Source organism: Elephantulus edwardii, unplaced genomic scaffold (assembly GCF_000299155.1).
Source record: "Elephantulus edwardii isolate Elephantulus edwardi_28Jun2011 unplaced genomic scaffold, EleEdw1.0 scaffold00002, whole genome shotgun sequence".
NCBI lineage: Eukaryota > Metazoa > Chordata > Mammalia > Macroscelidea > Macroscelididae > Elephantulus > Elephantulus edwardii.
The window spans coordinates 33,603,742-33,625,903 of record NW_006399752.1 but is presented as its reverse complement, the minus strand read 5'-3'; the positions used below and the strand labels follow the sequence as shown (position 1 = coordinate 33,625,903).

The 22,162-nt window shown below is 59.8% G+C and overlaps 1 protein-coding gene across 1 annotated transcript in view; it reads left to right on the top strand.

Annotated features, from left to right (window-relative positions):
* Positions 1-22,162, top strand: part of LOC102858933 — a 35,934-nt gene that overhangs the window by 11,438 nt on the left and 2,334 nt on the right. Inside the window, exons 4-14 of the mRNA XM_006879175.1 lie at positions 419-562; positions 1,712-1,837; positions 1,916-2,025; positions 4,966-5,043; positions 12,073-12,242; positions 13,575-13,584; positions 13,638-13,727; positions 17,827-17,988; positions 18,994-19,060; positions 20,186-20,293; positions 21,610-21,693. Coding sequence (XP_006879237.1) covers positions 419-562; positions 1,712-1,837; positions 1,916-2,025; positions 4,966-5,043; positions 12,073-12,242; positions 13,575-13,584; positions 13,638-13,727; positions 17,827-17,988; positions 18,994-19,060; positions 20,186-20,293; positions 21,610-21,693 — 1,149 coding nt within the window. The remainder of the gene's footprint in view (positions 1-418; positions 563-1,711; positions 1,838-1,915; positions 2,026-4,965; positions 5,044-12,072; positions 12,243-13,574; positions 13,585-13,637; positions 13,728-17,826; positions 17,989-18,993; positions 19,061-20,185; positions 20,294-21,609; positions 21,694-22,162) is intronic.

Here is a 22,162-nt window from a genome sequence, read left to right as displayed (position 1 = left end):
CCGAGGGCCCGGCCCCATCCGGACTCCGCGCCCCGCGCGCGCTGCCCTGCGCTCAGGGTCCCCTGGGACCCCCCGGTCGGGCTCCGAGGGGACGCACAGCCCCGCGCCCCCGCCGGCCCATCCCCCAGGGCAGTTGCCGGGAGCGTCCAAGTTTGCGGCCGGCGCGGGCGGGGGAGGGGCTGGAGTCGTTGCGCCGGCCTTGGCAGTGGCGTTTTGAAGCCATTTTGGGGAATCCCGCGACAGTGTCAGGGGAGTGTCCCCCGCGGCCTCCCTCGGGGTGCTCAACTTTGAGGCTGGGTGGCCGGGCTCCCCACGGAGCAGGCCCGGACGGTTAGATGTGCTCGGCTTCCTCCACGCTTCCCCTGCCGCCCTGACCCCACTTTGGAAACACCCTCCTGTGTTTTCCTTCCGGCTCCAGAGCCGAGGCGTGTGGGGGCGGCTCAGCTCCCCGACTTTGAACACCGTTTCCGGGCTGAGGGGGGGGTCTCTCTGCCTCTCCTTCCACTCCTTCCTCTCCTCCGAGGCCAGAAGGGGCACCCTTGAGGAGGACCCCCGGGTACAGGTGCGCCCACCCCCCCAGGAGGCATGGACCAGGCAAAGCCCCGCAGGCCCAAACTGGGGGCTGGGGAGAGGGGGTTAGGGTCTTAGCAGCTGCCCTTCATCCTGTGGACAACTTTCCTGGGAGCTGCTACGTGCAAGCTTGGGGTCAGGTGGGCTCCCACGGAGACCCCAGGCTGACACAGCAGGGGTGGGGGGGGGGTGGCTCAAGCCATTGGTCTTAAATGCCACCCTCTGAGAGGGTTCCAGTAGGCTGGAGAGAGGACAGGACCCAGTCCAGGAGTCTCAGCCAGCCCCACCCGACCAGCCCAGGCCCAGGTGAGGTGGTAAGAGCCAGCCTGACTGTGGTCCCCCAGAGAGCCTCTCCTTGGTGCCCACATTAACCATCACTTCCCAGCACTCCTAACTCCACAGGGCTTGACAGGAGGAAGGGGGTCATGGGCCAGCCGGGAATCTACCCATCTTTCCTCCCACCCCCATGTACCATCCAGGGAACAAACGTGGCTTAGCCTGTTTGGGGGCCGAGGCCCAGAAGTAACAAGCCATGGACAGCCTTGGCTTAGTTGGTCAGGTGAGGCCGTGACCACGGCCAGCTTTCAGGGGACATTGGGTCACATGACCTTCCAGCCAGAGCAGAGGCGTCGGGGGAAGTTGGGAGGGTGTTGGAGTTTGGAAACAACAGGCACCTGGGGTTCCGACCCACACTGGACCTGACTGAGTTCACCATAAAGTGAGAGTTCTACCACCACCCTGCAGGATTGTCGGGAAGACAGCAGGGGCTACTGTGAACAAGTGCCTCACCTGTCAGGTGTGGAGACAGCAGGTCACAGACCTTCGGCGACCAGGCTGGTTGATGGTGGGGCCAGGGAGAGGGGGATCTACCCACAGTGCTTTGGGATCGAAGGTCGGGGACACTGGCCAGTGGGCTCAAGGCTTCCTGAGATTAGAGCCCTTTGAGCTGGGGCTTGGTGGATGGATAGAAGTTGCCAATAGGACAGTAGCCAAGGACAGAAGAGAGGCCAGGTGTGTTCAGGAGACAGGTGAGGGCCAGGTAGTCATGTTGGGAGGGAGTGGCCTCCTGGCACATCCTCAGTCCTCTAGCCTGTCCCACAGGGGAGCCAGCTTGGCCCTGACTCCTCCCCTTCTGTGGCAGGGCTGGTACCAGGTAGACTCTGAAGGCCTGGGTGCACACAGCGGGTGCCTGGGCTCTGGTCTGTCCTGTGCCCCTGCGCCCTGGCCCCCAGCCTCATCTGCTGGAAGCTCTGTGATGTTCACGTGTGTAGGCATGGCCAGCCTTGTCCCCTGGCAGAGCCAACGCCTTACCCTCTCCTATTCATCTCCTCTTCTCTGCCTCCAGCCTCTAGCCTACTCCTGCTTGCTCTTCACGGGCGCTGTACCCCTCTCAGATCATTCTCAGGGGCCCGGGTCCCCCAGACGTCTCTTGGCCAGGCTGCTGAGATGTACGAGGTGGGAGCAGGCTGCCCAGCCCGTCCCCTCCTGGGGTGGGCATATCCACAGGGCATATCCACACTGCCTTTTGTGTTCCCTGTGAGAGAGGCCAGAAGAGCTCTGCTGGCCCCGACCCCACCCTCCACCTCCTCCTGCCTTTGGCTGTCACCCAGTGTCCCTTCTGCCTTGGTGCCTGCCACCGTCACTTCACTGCGTGGGACTTTGGGCAGGTTCCCTCCACTACTGAGGCCTTGCTACCCACCACACCCGCTCAAGTTGCATGGGGAAAGGGGTTCCTCAACCTGCCTTCTTGGCCCAGAAGGTTCCCGGGAAACCCAGTGTAACTTCGGCCGCAGGGCCACCCCTCTTCACCAAGCTCTTCTTTCAAAGCTGTGAATCATGATACACGTACAGGAAAGTTACTATCTGGACAGTTGGCCGAGTGATTTCAGAAGGAACACCTGGGACCACAACTCAAATCAAGAAGTTTAATGCTACCAGGCCCCATATGTGTGCCCCCCAAACACCCTTCACCCTCCACCCTGGTCTCAGCTTCCTCCTGCTCCTCAAAAGTCCCCAGAATTGTTAACTGGTAGCAGCAGCCCCAGGTCCCTGTGTCCTCTGTAGCCTGGCCTCCTGTGAGAGTATCCCTACCTCTGTGTTCTCAGTCTAGCACTTCTGTTACCTTCAGCCTGCACTCTGCTGGCCACTGCGGTCCACAGGTGGACAGTGTGGGACAGTCGACCATGGTGCTGGTGGAGCTGTCAATGCCAGGCGTCTTGTAGCTGGTTGAGGCCTGACTGGCCACGATGTGCTTATCCAATAATGGACATGTGGGCAGGGTGAGGAATGGGATTGAGACCTCTTGGTAAGTTCTGGGGACTCCTTGGCCAGGGCTTTGGGGGTGTGCCCACCTCTCGAGTGCCCTGCCCACCAGGGGTGCGAGGAGTTCTCATGGCTTCAGGGTTGTCAGCAACACTTGGCATCATCACGTGGTGGGCGTGGCATGGTGTCTGGAGGGCCATGCTGTTTGCAGTTGTCTGGGTCACCGACCGTTTGAAGCTTCTTTTTCTGGAGTCTGTGGGCATTTTCCTATTAGGTTATCTGTCTTTTTCCTATTGATTTGTTGTTAGTTAGTTGCTGTCAGATCTGTCCTCATGACATCTCCATTTACAGCAGAGCAGAATGTTGCTGGGGCCCAAGCCGCACCTCTGGGGCCCTTGGTATGTGCAAGTCCATTGTCAAGATTGCTGTGAATCCTAAGTGCCTTCCAAGCCCGGAATAAGGACCCCTGCTGGTGTAATCCACAACATCCAGGCAGCTAACTGAAAGGTTGATGATTCTAGTCGGCTAGCCACTCCAAGAGAGAAAGATGAGCATTGATTACATTAATCAATGGTAATTAACATTATAAACGAAAATGTGTATGAATTTTAAAAGCTATTTACAACCTCCACAACCCCACCAGAAACAGCTGTGAATCAGAATCAACTGGACTGCCATGAGTAATCTTTCTGGGGGAATCCTGACCTAGGAGCTCTGGTGGCCTAGTGGTAAGGAGTTGTACTGCCAACACAAAGGCACAAGGTTCAAATCCACCAGCTGCTCTGTGGAAGAAAGATGGGCAGTCTCCTCCCATCCAGTCCACAGCCTCTGACAAGCCACTGGGGGGTCAACTGTGCGTCTGGCTCGATAACAACAACAAAACTATCCTGGAGGCCCAGCTTCCAGGGCTGTACCAGACACCACGCTGCTGGGATGCAGAGTTTTCATGGCAGGTTTTCAGAACTAGATCTCACCAGGCCTTTCTTCCTAGTCTTAAGATAGAAGTGCAGCTGAGATCTGTCCCCTACCGCAGCCCTGCTGGTGCTGGAGATGCCGATGGCATAGCGCTCAGCACCACGTGAGCTGCCACCCCAGGACACACTGGCAGCCTGATGACTCCGGGGGTCCCGTGGTAGTGTAGATGCCAGCTCCCTGGGAGGGATGTGTACGGCAAGGATGCCTCCCGCTGGCCACTCGCTGGCCACTGATGTCCACTGTGATCATTGAGCAAGAAGTTGTACATTTTTATTTTGTTGAATGTTTTGATTTAAGCTTTTGTTGCAAATCCTTCTGATAGCATGAAGCTAGGGGCTTCCCGTCTTCTTGAGGTGAATGTTGGGTGTGTGGTTTGCGGTTTGGCACAGGCTCTCCACGAGGTTTGAGGTGTCAGACCCATGCTCTGGGGTGCTCTAGTATGCAGATGGTAGCCTGTACCCGCCCTGTTCTCAGTGCCTGAGCTGCCAGGGTCGGGGGCGGTGTGGGGGGGGGCTGACCGCTTCAGTGGTCACCAGGCAGACTCACAACTAACTTCATCTCTCACTCCTTCCCATGCCGGCTCCTTTCCAGCAGCCAGCCCTCCCCTTTGTCCAGACATCCTCCTGCCTCAGGGCCTCTGCACGCGCTGTTCCCTCTACCTTGAATGCTGTTCCCACATGCCCCCAAATTCATAGCCTCCTTTCCTTGTGCCTGATTCTTGAATGCCACCTTCCTGTCCAGAGCCCCAAGCCCCTCTGCTGTCCAGTTCGTCCTGCGCGGGGAGTCCAGAGCTCCAGGAGAAGCAGCTGGTGGGTGTGAACTACTGGCTTTGTGGTTAGAGTTTATCTCAGCCTGCAGCACCCCCCATGCTCCCGCCTCCATTAGAACTGCAGCCTACTTTTCCCCACCCCCAGCCCCCCGCCGCACCTCTGCTTTGATTGTCCCCACAACCTGCTCCCCCCGAATGGCAGCTTGTGTGACTTTCTGATCTTGCTCGTGGTCTGTCTCCTGCCAACAGCAGCCCACGGCTGATTCCCTTGCCCAGGCCCAGCACATAGTAGGTGCTCAATAAATGCTTTTGGAATATGAGCGTGAACTGTGTTCAGCAATAGGGAAGGAGGGAGATGCCTGTGAAGGGGCCCTTTATTCTTTTTCCAGGAACAGGAGTGTTGGGGAGCATGCGTACCCCTCAGCCTTGCCTTCAGCCCCTCGAGACCGGGATATGTTGCTGTTTACGTGAGCTGGAGGCACTCAGGATGGAGGGTCCGGGCTCAGTGGGAGTAGGGCCCTTCCTGACAGTGGTGCCGGGCTGAGCCAAGTAACATGAGCGGAGAGAGTTCCCGGCAGGAAACCAGCCTTAGCAGTTATCCACTGACCAGCAGTGGACTCTGTCAACCAGCCTGGGCGGTGTCCTGTGGCAGGTGCCAGCCTGGGCGGTATCTTGGTGACAGGGACCAGCCTGGCCAGTGCTCTAGTTTCTGGGACCAGCGTAGGCAGTGATTAGGTGACAGGGGCCAGCCTTGCAGTGGTCTGGTAGCAGAGGACCAGCCTGGGCAGTGTCCTGTGAAGGGTCCAGCCTGAGCAGTGGTCTGGTCCAGAGGAGGTGGCATGGGGCACTGTGGAAGACAGGTTGTCCCTCACGCTCTGGTCGAGTTCCTGGTGCTCTTGCCCTGACAGCCTGTCAGCACCGGGGTGCACTGCAGGGGCCTGGGGCTGAGTCCAAGAATGGATAGGGACCCCCGAGCAGCACCAGCCGTCAGAAGAGTCCTCTCAGGCTGGGCCAGCAGTTGCTACCACTGGTTTACGAACTAGCTCTCACTAAGGTGTGAATGACTGGCCTTGCCTTGTTTGATTGCTAACCTGTAGGTAAGAGCTGTTATGAGGCCCACTTTCTAGATGGGAACATTGAGAACCAGAGAGGCCCAGAGTCATGCCCACGGCCACACGGCGGTGAGTGGGACACCTGGGCTTCTGGCCCCAGTGAGCCCCTTCCTCTCCGTGCGCTCTGCAGCCAGGCTCCCAGGAGTGATGCCCGTGAAGCGGGTGTCCGCTGGTGCTGGCACCTGCCCAGCTCAGCACAGGCCGGCCTTGCCCCACCCAGGTCATTTCCCTGTCCGTCACTCAGGTCGATGGAGTGGACCAGCCCCAAGCTGAGCCAGGCCTGTTCTCTGTGCTCTTCTCAGGAGGGGCATCCTCAGGGCCACGTCAGAGCTGGTCACCCCACACCCATTACCCCCCAGGAGAGCTCTGCGTGCCCCATGTTGGGAGGTGCCAGGCAACACGGGGTCTTCCTGGAGGTCACGTCACCCTTACAGACAGGCCAAGGCTGACTTTAGGTGTCAAGGGGGGCGGGGTTTGACACTTCTGGGCATCTCCTCTCGAGCATGCTATGCCCAGCCCTTTCTGGAATGTTCTCAGCGAATCTTCATCCCTTGTTTGAGCTGGGCTCCATTTGCCCATTCCCCAGATGGGCCTTTTCAGACTCTAGAACCAGTACTCAGTGGCGTGTAGGGGTAGGGTGGGGGGTGGTGGAGGGTGGGCTCAGGAGTCTGGTTCTGGATGGATGGAGGCAGCACAGACTTGGGGACTCAAGGAACCCCACAGCTGTGGGGTCGGCCCAGCTCCTAGGTTCCCCAGAGGGCAGAGGAGAACCCCTTCTGGCTGTCATTTGTAGGGTCATTCCCCCCTCCTACGTGCCCCCAGGGCAGAACACAACTATTTCTGGCTGTAATTTTTATTTATTAGAGCCATTGGTCTCATGTTTCTTCCTCAGAGCAGCTGGTGGATTCAAACTGCTGACCTCTTAGCTAGCCGCTGAGCTCTGAACCTTTCCTCTCCTGTCCAGGACGCCCTTCTGACGTGGCCCAGTCTGTGTCTTCTGCACAGGTGACCAGGGCTCAGTCCCTGCCCTATCCTTGCTCTTCCACCGCCGGCACAGACACCACCCTTTCTCAGGCCCTGGACCTCCTTGGCCGCCTGTCTTCTGCCCTGGACTGCTGGGTGAAGCCAGGGTTACCTAGAGAAAGCTGCGCATCTGAGGAGAACTGACTTATCAAGGGTAGACAGGATGCTTCTCTGGGCCTCAGAAATTCACGGCTAGCTGTACCTCCCACACCTGGCTGGCCCGGCCTCTGACTCAGTTAGCCTGGGTCAGGATGTCCCCATGGGCAGCAGCCCGGGGTCGGACTCTACCTTCTCACGTCTTCTGGACTCTCTGCCCACCTTTGTCTCTATTCCTGTAACTCCCAAGGGCCTTTCCCATCCTCTGCCCCCAGATGCCTCACTCACATGACTGATTCAGGGGGTTCAGCTTAGCTTTGCATTAGCATTCCAACACATATTCAGGGGTTACAGTTCAGTCCATAACAGGAGGGCTGTGGAAGGGCCAGTCCTTGGACAGAGGTATCTTACTGGGAGAGGTGACGAGTCAAGAGAAAGAAGGCCCTCACCAAAGTGGACCGACACAGTGACTGCAGCAGTGAGCTTGAGTGTATCACGTGGGAGGGTCGTGCAGGACAGGGCCGGGCTCCGACGGGCTCAAGTGTATCAGATGGGACAGTGAGACAGGGCCGGGCTCCGACGGGCTCAAGTGTATCACATGGGACAGTGGGATAGGACAGGGCTGGGCTCCGAGCCGTTGCTCTTAGGACCACGGTGACTTGCAGTTGGCTCAGCGACACCTCACTGCGTGGTGGAGGGGTTTGGGGTGGGGAGCAGTCAGGACTTGAGCTGTGAGCTGCAGGCCGATGCTGTCACTGCACAGGGACAGTCAGCAGTGAGTCTGTCTGGAGGTCAAGACAGGCATGTAACTGTGGGGTCCTTTCACCAAGAGGTGGACCCTCTTTATGTACAGTCCGAGGCTGGCTGGGGTCCCTGTGGATGTGGAGAGGCTGGAGACCTGAGCCTAGGACACCCAGGTGTTGGGGAGTCAAGGAGATGAGTGCACCCTGTACAGAAGGCGGAGAAGAGCAGTCGAGGAGGAGAGGGGAGTCGGAGAAAAGGAGGAGAGGGGAGTCAGAGAAGAGCAGTCCAGGAGGAGAGGGGCGTCGAGGGGTCCCGGGAGGCCAGTGTGGATGGTGCTCCAGGAGAAGGAGGGGTTGGCCAAGTTGCTGGCCGCTTGAGGACTCAGCTCCAGGGAGGACTTGAAGGGGCCGCTGCCTTTAGCCGGAGCAGGTTCAGAGCCATGGAGGAGACAAGACCCAGCCAGGGCTGTTGTGGACGCCGAGTTGGAACCAACTTCTAGCGGACCCTCCGGCAGCTTTTCAGAGGCACTTGCATTTTCAGAGGCACATGGGGGCATTGCCCACTCTCTGGTGGATTTGAACTGTGTGCCTTCAGGATGGCAGCCTGACTCCTTACTCTAGACCCCCAGAGCTCACTGGCCAGGGTAGCGCTCAGCATTGATCAGGCAGGATCAGGGGTGGACAGCTCCTCCAGGGGGACAGAGAACTAGGGCTCCAGGGGGCAGAGAACCAGCCTAGTGTGGTTTGTGTTTTCTCAATAGGGGAAAATAACCACATCCTTGTGTTCCCTGCAGAATGGCCCAGAAGCGAGGAGAACGTGGTTCCAAGGAGGGGGAGCCTTCCTGGAGCCACGTCTGAGAGGCGAGGGGGCAGGGAGCCCCCAGGTGTCTAGCGGTGGGAGCCACAGTGCCAGGTCTGGGGCAGGCGCTGGAGGCAGGGAGGTGTGGCACACGGGGAAGGCCTCTTCTGATGGCTTCATTCTTCTCAGCGGAAAAGGAAGCGAGGTCGAGGTCGTCAGCTGTGAGTGAGGCTGGAGGGGAGGTGTTGGAAGGTTGGGCAGGGAGGCGAAGGTGTGAAGTCGTTTTCCAAGAAAGAGAGGGCGGAGTGCAGAGCAGAAAATGTAGTAAGAGTCCTAGATCTGCGTGAGATCTGAGGGGGCACACAGGGACATCTAATGGTGGTGTCGGCCTTCCCTGTGAATACAGGCACCAGGGTAACCTTGACCCCTTTCGGCCAATAAGGACTGAGGCAAAGGGTAGGGCATGCAGAGTGATGCAGTGATTGGTGGCAGTGAAGACAAGGTGGACAAGGGTCTGTGAAATGCCGAGGAGGCAGTGGATAGAGGCTGGGGTGTCAGAAGTGGTCAGTCCTTAGAGCTGGCGGAGGGGACACGTCCACAGTGCGTCTGGACAGCAGGCTTGATCCCCCTCAGGTACCGTAGTCACCCAGCACTGGCCCCTCATCCAGGAGCACCTGCTGCCCCATGGGAACCCCACTCAGTCCTTCAGCAGTCGTTGGTGCCCTGGACCCCAGAAGCTGAGGCCCCCTCTGTCCTTTCTACTGGATAGAGAAGTGGACAGAGCCCCGAGTAGGAAGGCTGGTGGTCTGACTCATTACATGATATGACTAAGAACTTTCTCTAAGATCCTGTGAACAATAAGGCACAAATTACAGAGCAGGAGTGCACTGGGAGGTGGCCCCAGCCCCCTGTCCCCACCTGCCCTCTTTGGAGCCTTCCCAGGGCCTCCTTGCTTCCCTCTGTTCTTCTCAGGGCACAGCACCCCTCGATTCCAACTCAAACCACTACTGAAAGGTCTCCTGAGAGCTCAGAGCGGGGTCCTCTCCTGAGATTAGGGCCCCCTTAAGGCTAGTGAACTCTGCAGCCAGCCCAGGCTTGACCAAAGGAGCTGGAACCCCGAGAAGCAACAGCAGATACAGCCCCATGCCCCAGGCAAGCCCACTATGGTGTCAGGGGGCCATGGTGGTGGTGTAAAGTCTAGGGCTTCTGACCTAGTGAGAGGTCAGGGAGGACTTCCTGGAGGAAGCAGATAGAATGAACCAATGAGCAGGGAAGAAGAGGTTCTGAGCGGGAGGAGCAGGGTGTGCAGGGGCCCTGTCCATCTACGTGCCAGGGTCATTTGGCTGTGCCCTGGCCCTGGATACCCACCCCTCAGCCTGTCCACTCACTGAGGGCTCACAAGGACAGGGTGCACTGGGGCTCCAGGGACAGCAGAGGGGATATTGCAGCGCCTGATACGGTGGAATGAGAGGAAAGTGCCTCTCTCCAAACCTGTGTCCCAGTCCTGGCACAAGGGAACCCACCGTTTCCCCTTCCCTGGAGGCAGCAGCACGGCAGGGAGGGGCCAGGATGGGGCCAAACAGGGGCCGTTGGTCAGTGGTGGGGCCAGGAAAGAGTGGACCTCAGAGGAGTTCATTTGGGGCACCTCTGCATCCATCAGCACTGTCACTCGAGGCTCCCAGCCTCTGTAACCAAGCTCTGCACATCCACAGACCTAACCGGCTTACCTCTCAGAGCCATGCCCGAAATCCAGGTGTTGGTGGCTGGGTCCCTCTGGAGGCTCTGAGGAGAATCTGTCCCCCCTGCCTCTCCGGGCTCCCAGCGTCTGCCAGGCCCACTTCGTGTCATTGACTTGCACCAGTCCCACCTCTGCTCCGAGCCCCGGGCCCTGCTCCTTGTCACCCTCTGCTCCCCTGTGAGGGCCCCAGGCATTGGACTAGCACCCACTCTACTCTGATGCGGTCTCGTGACTGCTCACAACTGCAGAGGCTCCTTTCAGATAAGGCCACGTTTGATGCTTCCATATGGATGGGAACTGGAGGACGGCCGTCCTAGCTTGATGGGACGATGGTGACCCACTCCCTCAGCAAGCCGCCCTTCCCAGTGGGGGCCTCCCGGGTCAGCACACCACCACTCTCCTCCCCTCATATACACACATGTGCACAAGAACACAGACACACGTGCACAAACGTGGGCACGAATGTACAGGCACAGGTGAACACTCAGACGCATGTACGTCCATGTACAGGTGTGTTTTCACACGTGAACATGTATCAAGTTACACGTGTACACGCACAGACTTGTGGCCATCTGTACACGTGAACACATGCGTGCACACACATACACGTGTGCAGATGAACACGTGCGGCCCGTGTGTGGCCGTGTGCATCCCTGTGTGTGCTCCCGTCCACGTGTGCTCTCGTGACATACATGCGTGTGCTCACACACATGCGTGTTTCCTGCCTCTGGACGCCTGGTGGCCATGGCGGTGCCACAGACCGTCCAGTGTCAGCTGGTATGATTGCTGTAGAGTCGGGTGAGCTGTGGCCTAGGGCTCTAGGTGGGCAGGTCCCAGCTGCAGGGTGCAGGCCGAGTGCCTGCAACTGTTGTCCTCAGAGGGAGGAGCACAGGGACCCTCCAGGAAGCAACAGCAGTGCTGTCCAGCTGGCCCCGGGCCCTCAGCCCGGACTGTGCTGTCAGAGTCCATGGTACTCGTGGGACTCAGGCCACGGAGCCCAGGAGAATCCGAGCTGGGCCTCGGCGCCCCCAGCTCGCATCTGGTCCTTGCCCACCATGGCTGTCCCTTGACGCCCAAGCTGCTGCGCCTCTTGGGCCCTCAGTCTCTTCTACCAAACTGCCTTTGGCCTGCCCTCCATTCCTATGGCCTGGCCATGTTTGGCTGTCAGAGGCAACTAAACTTCACTCGTCGTCCTGTGTGTTCCACTCATGGCACCTCCACGTGTGTGACTCTGAAGTACCTCTGGAGAGATTCGAACCTCCAGCCTCTCAGTCAGCAGCTCTGTGTGTGATCATCCCAGCACCAGCCCGGCATGCTCCCCATTGCACCACCAGAGCACCAGCAGTCAGGAAATGAGAGATGAGTTGCTTTTGGAAAGCCCCGTCAGGGACCTCTCCAGTGCGCAGGAGCAGCGATGTCAGTCTGCAGACTAAGGTGCGCCTGACCCAGGCCGTGGTCTTCTCAGTCGCTTGCTGTGCATCTGAGAGTTGGGCAGTGACTAAGGATGACAGAAAAAGAATTGATGCCTTTGAGTTGTGGTGCTGGAGAAGAGTGTTGAACATCCCATGGTCCGTCAAGAAAACAAACAGGTCTGTTCTGGAGAGGGGGAACCAAGCTGTTCCTTGGAGCCATGGATTCTGAAGCTGTGTCTCAGATGCTTTGGCCACGTGGTCAGGAGGGACCAGTCCCTGGAGAAGGACATCATGCTTGAAAGGGTGGAGGGTCAGCACCGGAGAGGAAGCCCCTCAACAGGAAGATTGACAAGGTGATTGTGTTAATAAGGGCAGATGTGTCAGAGATGGTGAGATTGGCTCAGGTCCGGGCAAGATTCAGAGGCGTCGCTCGTAGGCTCACTAAGAGTTGTCTTTGACTCGACAGCACATAACAGCAACAAGTTGTGAAGGGAGGAGGCCGCAGGACAGGGCATCTTAAGGCCTGTCCACTCCCCTGAGCCCTCAGTTCCTGTCTGCCCCTCTCACCTCCAGTGGGAGTTTCAGAATAGAGCTTTTGCAGGGGCCCCAGCGCATAGTGACAGGCAGGCCAGAGGTGCAGGATGGGGTTTCTGCACACCCCTCTGGACTCACGTGGGTGCTCGAGAGTCAGTGTGGTCCGTGTGTTGCTGCATCCCCACGGAGACGTGTGGCCTCGGCTGGGGGTGAGTCCTGCTGCATCTGGGTCACTCTGGCGCGGGGCCCTTCTCCAGGGCTGCTGTGGACAAGGGAGTCACAGCTGGGGAGTCCCTGTCTCTGCAGGCGAGCCTCAGCACTGACTTGAGAGGGTCAGCAAAGCAGAGGAAGCCCCTCAACAAAGGTTGACACTGTGGCTGCAGAGGTGGGTCCCACAAGGCATTGTCTGTAAGGCTGCGAGGACTGGGCCGTATCTCCTGCTACTGGACTTGGGGTGCCTGCGAGTGGACAGGGCAGTGAGGATGCTGGTCTAAGGCAAGGGGTTGGAGGAGGAAGGCTGGCCACTGAGGACATTCAGGTGGGGGCCCAGAGGAGATGTAGCCCGAGGCAGGGTCTGGAAGCTGTCCCCATGAGGGGACAGAGATCTGTGGACAGTGCTTGGTCAACGAGTCCCTGGGTGGCCCGAGTGGCTGGAGGCAGCTCAGCTGCACTGCGGAGGTGAGACCTGGCAAAGGGCTTCTCAAAGGCTGCAGCTGAAAACCCCGCAGCGCGGTTCCCCTGCCATACGCACGCGGGATGCTGTCAGTCAGAACACGCTCAACTGCAGAGTTTGGAGTTTTGTTGATGATGTTGCAGCAGTTACTGTGACATGGGATCCCACCGGTCTTTGCCACAGTGCACACTTCTACCGGCTTTTGCCGGTATTTGCTGCGGGCCTGAGTCTTCTCCCAGGGCCACCTGCGCCCTTCTTAGCAAGCCCAGCGCCTTCCAGGAGGGCTCCACTTTCCAGTGTACCTGTGGCTGCTGGCAGAGTGAACCCTGTTCTTAACAGCTTCCTGCCTCTCTTCTGCCAGCCCATCAGTCCATGGTGCCCACTCAAGCTGCAGGCAGGACTAGGGGAGCAGGCCCAGGGGCGAGGGAAGTGGCCGCGTCTCTGGACCCCTGACGTCCATCAGACAAAGCCTGCAGGGACTGCACTTCCCAGGACAGCAGCTGATGGGGCAGGAGCCCCCTGCCCCTCCATCCTCTTCCTTTGGGGTCTCAGCCAGTGAGCCCACTTTAGGGACCCAGAGCGGGAAGTGGGGGAGCTGCCCCCCCCAGAGGAGAAGGATTCTGGCCTGCCTTGCCCAACCAGTTGTGGGCGGAAGAGGAGGGGACGGCCCAGGACCAGGGGCCTCTCTCCATGGTGGGACCACACGTGAGCTCAACCCCTGGACCTTCTGGGATCACAAGGTGTGGCCAGGGAGCGTGCCTCGAGCCCAGCCTCCAGCTCCGGCCACTCCCATCATGGAGGTGACAGGAGTTTGCCTGGAACAGCAGAGGAGAACTCCCACCTCTCTCACTCTCCCACCTGTGCACAGGTGTGCACAGGTGAGCCAGTGGGAGTCCCGTCCCCTGAGCGGTTCTGTCCTCTCCGCCCACAGGCTGCGAAGCCCCTGGGTGCCCTCCTGCCTCGGGCAGTCCCAAGTCCTGCAGGGCCGGCTGGCCAGGTCCTCACCCTCCATCTGGGACAGGTAACATACCTGTTGTCTCCTGGCTCCTTGATGTCTCTGCGTCCACCCCAGATGTCCATCCTCTGTCTGTGTCCAAGTCCCTGGGGACAGACTAGGAGACTGAGACCCAGAGCAGGGTGGCTGCCCCCACCACTATCCTCTGTCCCTCGGTTGAGGCATCCTGGAGGAAGAGGAGGAGGAGGAAGGCTCCTCAGGGAGGGGTGGCACTCACAGCTGGGGTGGAAGGAGTCAGAGTGCATGTGCAGACACACACACACACACACACACACACACACCCGTAAACTTAGGTTTCACGTCTGGTCTAGCTTACAAGGACAGAGCAGAAGCAGGTGACCTCACAAGACAGGATCTGAATGTGCCCTCAGCAGACCTTGGCCAGGTCCCAGCATCCCCAGCCCCCACACCCAGGGACAGATAGGGAGGCGGCCTCGGGAAGGGCTCCCATGACCTTGTCTGGGCAATTAGGGACCATTTCCCTGACTTCTCGGCACCTCTTCTGAGCAGTGTTTTACATCCCTGCCACCAGGGTCCCCCTTGCCTACACCCCGTTCACCCACAGCATGTGGCCACGAGCAGGGTATTCCCACATAGAGAGAACTGAGGCAGAGGCCAGGCAGGGCTTGAGATGCCGAGAAGAGCAGTGGTGCCCGCAGGTGACTGCAGACCGGGCTGCCTGGTCTCGGGCCTCCCTGGACAGAGCTGGGGAGGGACAGGACAGCCAGAGCATCTGAGCCCCGGAGCCCCCTGAACTGTGTGACTGGTGGTGAGGGGCCAAGTGGACTGACCACAGCCAGAGGGCTCTGTCCAGAGATGGGAGTGGTCCAGGGGAGTAATTGTATGTGGAGGCCACTCAGGGTCAGAAAAAGCATCTGGGGCCAGGGGGCACCTGGGGCTCAGATTGAGCTGTTCTGAGCTGAGGGAAGTCTCCCAGACATGGATCTGAGCCCCTCACTCACTCCTCCCAGCCCTGTCCACACAACACACCCACCCTGTGTCACCATCTGCCCCCCAGTGACCATAGGCTCTGTGAGGTCAGGGCTACTGTGGGCACCAGGCACAAAGTGGGTCAGGCTGAGGGAAGAGAGTGAACCAGCCAGAGTCACTTGGGGGTCCGAGACCCCAGGGCCCAGCTGAGCCGTTCAGGACTGGCCGAGGTTCTGGGCTGAGAGGCCGGCCTGTGACCAGCACCCAAGTCCCAGCAGGCCCAGTGGGTAGATGATGCAGGGTGAGTCACTCCATACACGGCCTCCTGGAGTACAACGTTCACACTGTGCTGTCTGCCTGTCTGTCTGTCTGTCCCCTGGCTGGTGGTTCCTCTGTTTGGTGTCCCTGATGCTGACCCAGTGATATGCCATGGGTGGACAAGTGACCAGTTTAGGGGCATGGGGCACTTTGCATCCTGCTTGCTGGGACCCTCCGGTACCTTGCCAGGTTCCTCCAGCGTCCAGGCTGCCTGTCCTTCTGTCTGTGAGGTCACAGACCCTGTGTGACCAGCCAGCTCACGGTGTGGACTTCCTACTGCTGGGGGACAAGGTTATGATTGTAGCGTGGAGCCTCTGGCAGCAGGGAAGGCTGCCTGGAGGAGGCGGGATGCAGCCTGGGCACAGCTGCAGGCGGGCAGGCAGATTCGGCCTTGGGACGTCCGCTTTCAGGCTTTCCGCTCCCATCTGCCTCCTCTTTGGGACCTGACTTCTGGGAGCACCCTTTGCCCTTCTCTGACGTTCTCAAAAAGCAAGCAGCTCTTTTTATTTTTATTTACTTTTTTAAAAACCCAGCATCCTAGGCAGGAATCCAAGAATGCGTACTCAGAATTTGCTGGATGCGTGCCGTAGCAACCATGCGGCTTCCTGAAACACCTGCCTGGGGCTCTGGTGCTGAGGGTTCCTCCTGACAGCGGTCACCCCCACTTAGATTTAGGGTTCAGCAGAACCAAGAGGGTGGCCACATGGTATGGGGGCAGAGGGGTGCTCCACATTCATGGGAGACACCCCAGGACTTCTTTCCTACCAGTCCCACAGCAAGCTCGACTGAAGTCTCAAAGGGGCTGGCTCCAGGCAGCCCCCGCCCCCGCCCCCGGGGTTGTGCTCACTTCAGCATCTGGTTGGACTTCTATGCCCACAGGTCCCCACAGACTCCCAGCTGGGGCTGGCCAGGCATCCTCTGAGCACTGACAGTGTCTACCATGTGCCTAGCCCAGGGCCACTCGCCACGCTAGCACCCCACCCCAGCCTCAGCAAGATAGGTGTGTGTCCCTTTGCCAAGAGCAGCTGAGGCTTAGGGGGTGAGTGGGCAGCTCGGGGGGTGTGGCCAGGACTGGCAGTGGGTCTGGGGGTCAGCAGAGCCCCGGTCCCCCCAATGAGGCTAGACAGGATTCATCTGGGGTCGGCCTGTGTCTCTCCAGGCTTCCCTGTGGCTGCAGGGGTGGGGAGGGGAAATCTGAGGCCCTAGCACAGGTTGATGGGGTCACCGGAGCCTGAACAATAGTCAGAGTCATCGCCCCACCAGTCCCTGAGACCCACGGGACTCTCGGTAGCGCTGCACTGTCCCCTCACCTACTGGACAACAGGCCTTCCCTCCCTCACAAATCGGCACCACACACGCGCGCGCTCTGCCCCCTCTGTTCTGTCCATGGTCACAGGCCCCACATCCGGAGTTCTAATAGGCGACTAGGACCCCTAGGTCCCACCCCTGCTCCTCCTGCTTCCTGTCTGCTCCGAGGTCAGCTGCCAGCAGGAAGATGTCCGAGTGGGAGCCAGGCTGGCTGACTTAACTGTGTGATTTGGCAAATGTTTGACCTTTCTGAGCCTCTGCCCCATCTCTAAGATGGACACAGTAATCACCTTTTAAGGCTGTTGGGAGATTTAGTGTGTTAACAGCAGATAGAGCAGAATGTGCCGGATGGATGACCCCCCAAAAGCCCAGTGCGGGGCCCAGAGATGAGTCTTTGGGTGCATCCTAGGCATAGGTCCAGCTACAAAGATCCCACCCATAAGTGGGTTCCCAGGGGTCAACACAGGTCAGCGTGTGTTCAGAGTAACTGCTGGCTCAGGGCTGGGTGGTCAGGACCTTGCCCTGGGCAACTCCCTCCTGGTCCCCTGAGTGCCCCACACCTGGCCTGGGGGACCTTTCGACTGGTCCCCTGGTATCCACCACACCTGCCCTGGGGCACCTCCCTGCTGGTCCCTTGAACCTCTACACCTCCTCGAGGGACCTCCCAGCTGATCCCCTGAACCCTCACGCCTGCCCTGGGGCACCTCCCTGCAGGTTCCCTGAACCCTCACGCCTGCCCTGGGGCACCTCCCTGCTGGTCCCTGAACCTCCACACCTGCCCTGGGGCACCTCCCAGCTGATCCCCTGAACCCTCACGCCTGCCCTGGGGCACCTCCCAGCTGGTCCCTGAACCCCCACATTTGTGGTGGGTGCTCCTTTAATTCAGGTGGCTTGGTGGTGTGTGGCTTGTCCTCAGTTTCCCATGGGGCTGGGGTTCAGCTGGGTGTTCTCATTGAGAGTGCAGGGGTCAGCACCCCGGGGTCTCACTTTGAGGAGCCGCTAGGTAGAGAGAAGACTTGGATCCTCAGATGTGGTCACTCTGGGCCTCAGCCCAGGGAGTCTGCGCTTGGCAGGGTGTCCGCGGAGCTGCAGCCTGTTTGCCTCCTTTCGTGGCTGCCGCTATGGGTCTTAAGGCTTCTTGCCACCTGGGCGTGTGTCCCGCCCTGTCCTTGGCCGCAGAGGTGACAGCACTGCTGAGGCCCAGTGTCTGGGGCCACATGGCCAATTGCTGCCCACTCCAGGCTTCCGCGGCCCACCTCTGCGTCTTAGGGATCAGCTGTCATCAGAGCTCTCTGGTGGAGAGAAAGCATGGTGCTGGTAGGACTTCCTGACACCCAAACACCCCCTGAGTTTCTGGGGTTCTGTCATTTCTTCTGTCCTGGCCAGTCCTCCATGTTGGCCGGGGCCGTGGGCGTCTCCTGGGGGAAAGGTGTGCGTGCGCACGTGCGTCTGTTGAGCGGCCCAGGTACACACTCGCGCCCGGCTGGCCCGCAGGCCTCAGTTTCCCCGCTCAGCGCCGCGGCCGGGCCCCTGCCGCGTGTCGTTGCAGCGCGCTGCAGGAGCAGAAGGGCGAGCTGCGCAAGCGGCTGTCCTACACGACGCACAAGCTGGAGAAGCTCGAGACCGAGTTCGACTCCACGCGCCACTACCTGGAGATTGAGCTGCGGCGCGCGCAGGAGGAGCTGGAGAAGGTCACGGAGAAGCTGCGCAGGTCAGGGCGCGGGGGCGGGAGCCCAGAGACCCCTCCTCTCCTGAGGTGCTCCCCGGGGTGCTCGCCGCCTCCAAGAGGGCGCAGACTCGCTGAATGGAGCACCGGAGCCGGGATTTGAACCGAGCATGAGAGCCCTTCCCCAGTGCTCTGGTCTCTGATAACCACAGTGCTGGCACCCGCATTAACTGTCATTGTGTTTAGGGATTGTTCTGAGGTCAGCGTGGGGGCCAGTGACACGTCCCCACAGGGAAACCCAAGGCTGAGCAATTATTCTTACAAAACCACAGTCTCTTACTGCACAGTTGAGGTGGAGATTCTAAAACTTACTCCCACCTCCAAGCTGTCTTGGGCAGAGAGCCTTTGCTGCCTGCTGGGCAGACCGCTGCCTCCCCCAGGGCTTTTGCCTCGGGCTGTCTCTGGATGGGGGTCTGCTGGTCCTTGTGACGGTCACTCTCTCAGGGAGTCAAGCAGGTAACAAAGCTTGAGCCAGTTATGGTCTGGCTCTGCCACTTAGCGGTTTTAGAAACCTCTGGCCTCAGTTTCTCAATCAGCAAGCTGGGGCAGTAACCCAACTATTAAGCAACTTCATGCTATCCCCAAGGCCCCACCACCACCATCACCCTTCTGATCTGTGTACCCCGCTCCCGCAGGCAGACCCCAAGAACTGTGTGCAGTGCCAGTCGGCAGAGGCTGACCTTTGTACCCCCAATTCCCGTAAGCTGGCCTCAGAAACTGTATGCAGTTTGGGTCTGCAGGGGCTGAACTGTGTACCCCCATTCCTGTGGGCAGGCTCTTGAGAAATGTGTGCAGTGCGGGTCTGCAGGGACCTCTGGCCTCCAGGTCACAGGGGACAGGGCAGTTTTAGACCCCAGCCAAGAGAGGCCAGTGTGGAGTGAGCTTTGGTGGGAAGATTCGCAGGCCTGGTGGAGTGTGAGGGCAGGGCAGGCTCGGGGATCTCAGGAGGGTCCTGCCACCACAGCGGTGACCTATGGCCTCCTGTTCCAGGATTCAGAGCAACTACCTGGCCCTGCAGAGGATCAACCAGGAGCTGGAAGACAAGCTGTACCGCATGGTGAGGCTGCCGGCAGCTCCCGGCCTGGCCCCCGCCCAGCGGGAGTGGGTGGCCCAGCTCAGGGACTGCCCTCTGAGCCCTGTGTCCAGACACAGAATGGCAGGCGGGCCGGGGCCGTCCTCCTCGGAATGAGAAGTCAGGAGCAGGGCATGAGCACCCATCCTGGGAGGCACCCAGGAGGGACCAGAGGAGAGACCCCACAGGCCGGGGCCTGGGGACCACAGGGGTAGAGTCCCAGGCCTGTGTTCAAGGCCTGGTGAGCTGAGCCGGTCAAGCAGGTCCCAGCCTTGGGTCTCTGGTGCCCTCACCTTCCCGTGAGGGAGCATGTGTGCATCAGGCTGGCCCGGCACCAACCACACTGGGCCCTCTCCTTTCCATCTCTCTCTACCCCTTTTTCTTTCTCTGTGTCCCTCCCCTTCCCTACCTCCTGTCTCTCCCCACCCCACCCTCATCTCTCCACACACCCCCCATCTCTTCTACTCCCCTCTCTGTGTCTCTCTCTACTCCTCGCCCCCGTCTCTGCCTCCCTCCCGCCCCATCCCTCATTTGGAGCAAAGGAGGCCGTGGTGGGGACCTTGGTGTCTGGCTCAGGATCAGAACAGTGGTCATTCTGCCCCAGCAGGGGGTTGGTGGGGAGGAGGGTTTCTGCCCTTTCTCTCCACTTTGGTTACAGCTTGTCTTTGAAAATCTCAATGGGGTTCAACTCCCTGTTCTTCAAGGTACCCTTGGGAGGGAACCGGAAAGCCTAGGTTTGGGCCTGGCTTTGCTCTGGAGCCATTTCTTTATGAGCCTCAGTTTCCCCAGTCTGTCCAGTGAGATGGTGGCATGCAGGGAGGACCCACCTCTCTCCACAGAGGAGGTGAGACTGCTGCGTGCCAGCCGTCCTCAGTAGTCATGCAGCCCCTTAGGGGGCAGGGTGTTACTGTCCCATTTCATAGATGAGGACATCGAGGATTAGACAGGAAGTGGTTTACCCAAGGTCATCCAACCTGTCACTGTCTGGGCTCATAACTCCTGAACCCCTTGGCCTATAAGCACCTTGTTGTCAAGAGGCCCCACACCAGTCCTGTGGTCTTCCTCTCTTTGGGGGCGCTGGCCACTGACCGCTGTGTCCCTCACCCTCAGGGCCAGCACTATGAAGAGGAGAAGCGTGCCCTGAGCCACGAGATCGTCGCTCTCAACAGCCACCTGCTGGAGGCCAAGGTGACCATCGACAAGCTGTCGGAGGATAACGTGAGTGCCGTGCGCGCCGGGGCCAGTGGGGCTCAGGGCCTGGGTAGAAGGAGCCGTTCCTGCTTCCTGGATGAAGGGTGCCATTGAGGGAGGGGTCCCTGTGGACTGGAGATGCCGTGTCAGGCCTGCAGTCCGGGGGTGACTGTGGGTGGTGTTTGAAGCCGACAATGGGCTGAGATCTCCAAGGCGGGGGCAAAAAGAAGGGGAGACCCCAGACAGTCAGGGCACCTCAGAGACAGCTGGGTGGGAGCTGGAGGGGACAGAAAGCAAAGCAGAAAAGTGGCTGTCACCAGCACAGGCCAGCCCATCACAGGTGACAGAGGGGCTGGGGAGTGGACGGTGGTGTGGGGAGGGACTACCTTGGCTCCGGTGACGTGACTGAGTGGGGGTGGGCTACAGAGAAGGGGACCCCACAGAGCCTCATGCAGACAGAGTAGCAGAAGCTGGAGACAGCTGTGGGGGGACAGTCCAGCACTCGGCAGGAATCGCCGCAGTCCTGTGTCCTCTGCAGAAGTGGCACATGAGAAAGTGAGGACACAGCCAGCTTTGGTGGTGGCCACTCCAAGCAGTGCAGAGCTTGAACTGGGGACACCTGAGCCTGGTTCTTGCCACCTACTTTCTGTCTGAACTGTCCCCACTAGCACGTCCTCCCCGGAACCCATCCCCTGAGAGGACTCCCTGGCTGACCTGAACTGGCATCTCGGGCACCGTGCCTCACCAGAGGCCACGGACATGACAGATGCTGCCCAAGTGGCGCCCATAGTGTGGTGGCCACCAGGATGACCAGGTTATGCCCATAGGTTTCAAGCACCAGCCGCGGTGAGGCCGAGGAGCTTCTCAGGGAGAGGGCACAGAGAGTGTGGGGGCCCAGGGACCCCCAGACATGCCCCACTGCAGGGGGTAGGGGGCCGCTCTCGGCTGCAGGGACGACCCCCCCCCCCACCTCCTCACTGGGCTGCAGGACGCCTGGTCAGCCTGCAGCACCATGGGTGGACCTCAGAGCCTCCTTGCAAGGGTCACGGTTCGGGGACCGAAGGCCCTACCACAGGCACATGCAACAGAGATTTCCAAGGACTCTGTCCCCAAGCCTACTGTTTGCATCTGTTTTCAGCTCAGCAGGCCTAGTAGGTCCCCTCACAGCTCCCACCCCACCCTGCAGCCACACTGGGTGACCAGGGGGCTGTGCACCCACTTCCTGGAAGTTCCCTGAGGAGGGGTTTGGGGAGATGCAGCAGCACTTGGGGACCACTGGGGCCCTCCCTCGCTGCCCACCCTGTCAGAGGGTTCCGGTGCCCGACGCCTTCTCTCTCTTTTAGGAGCTCTATAGGAAGGACTGCAATCTAGCGGCCCAGCTGCTGCAGTGTAGCCAGACCTACGGCAGGGCCCATAAGGTGTCCGAGGTAACGTGACCCACCTGAGCCGGGCCTGCTGGGCCGCCGGCCCTGCCCCACGCTCTCCTGGCCAGCGCCTCTGCGGCCTCCCCACCTGGGGGCACGGCAGAGGGCTGCTGGAGACCTCCACACCTTCCCACTCACCACCTCCCCCACGGCCCTCAGTGCAGCACCCGTCTCCCCGGTGGACCCTCTCAATGCAGCACCCCCATCTCCTTCAGACCCCCAACCCTCAGTTTCTTGCTGTCCCCAGCACGCCCTCGACCTTCAACACAGCGCACTGATCACTCCGGCAGCCCTCAGAGCGGCACCCTCTTTCCCCCAGAGTCCCCTCAGATTTCAGTGCAGGGCCCCCAGTCCCCAGATCTCTCTGCAGCACCCTCATCTCCCATCAGCAGCTCTGGTGGGTCAGCGGGTAAGGAGTTAGCTTTGCCAACACGAAGGCAGGCGTCCAATCCACCAGCTGCTTGGCTGGGGA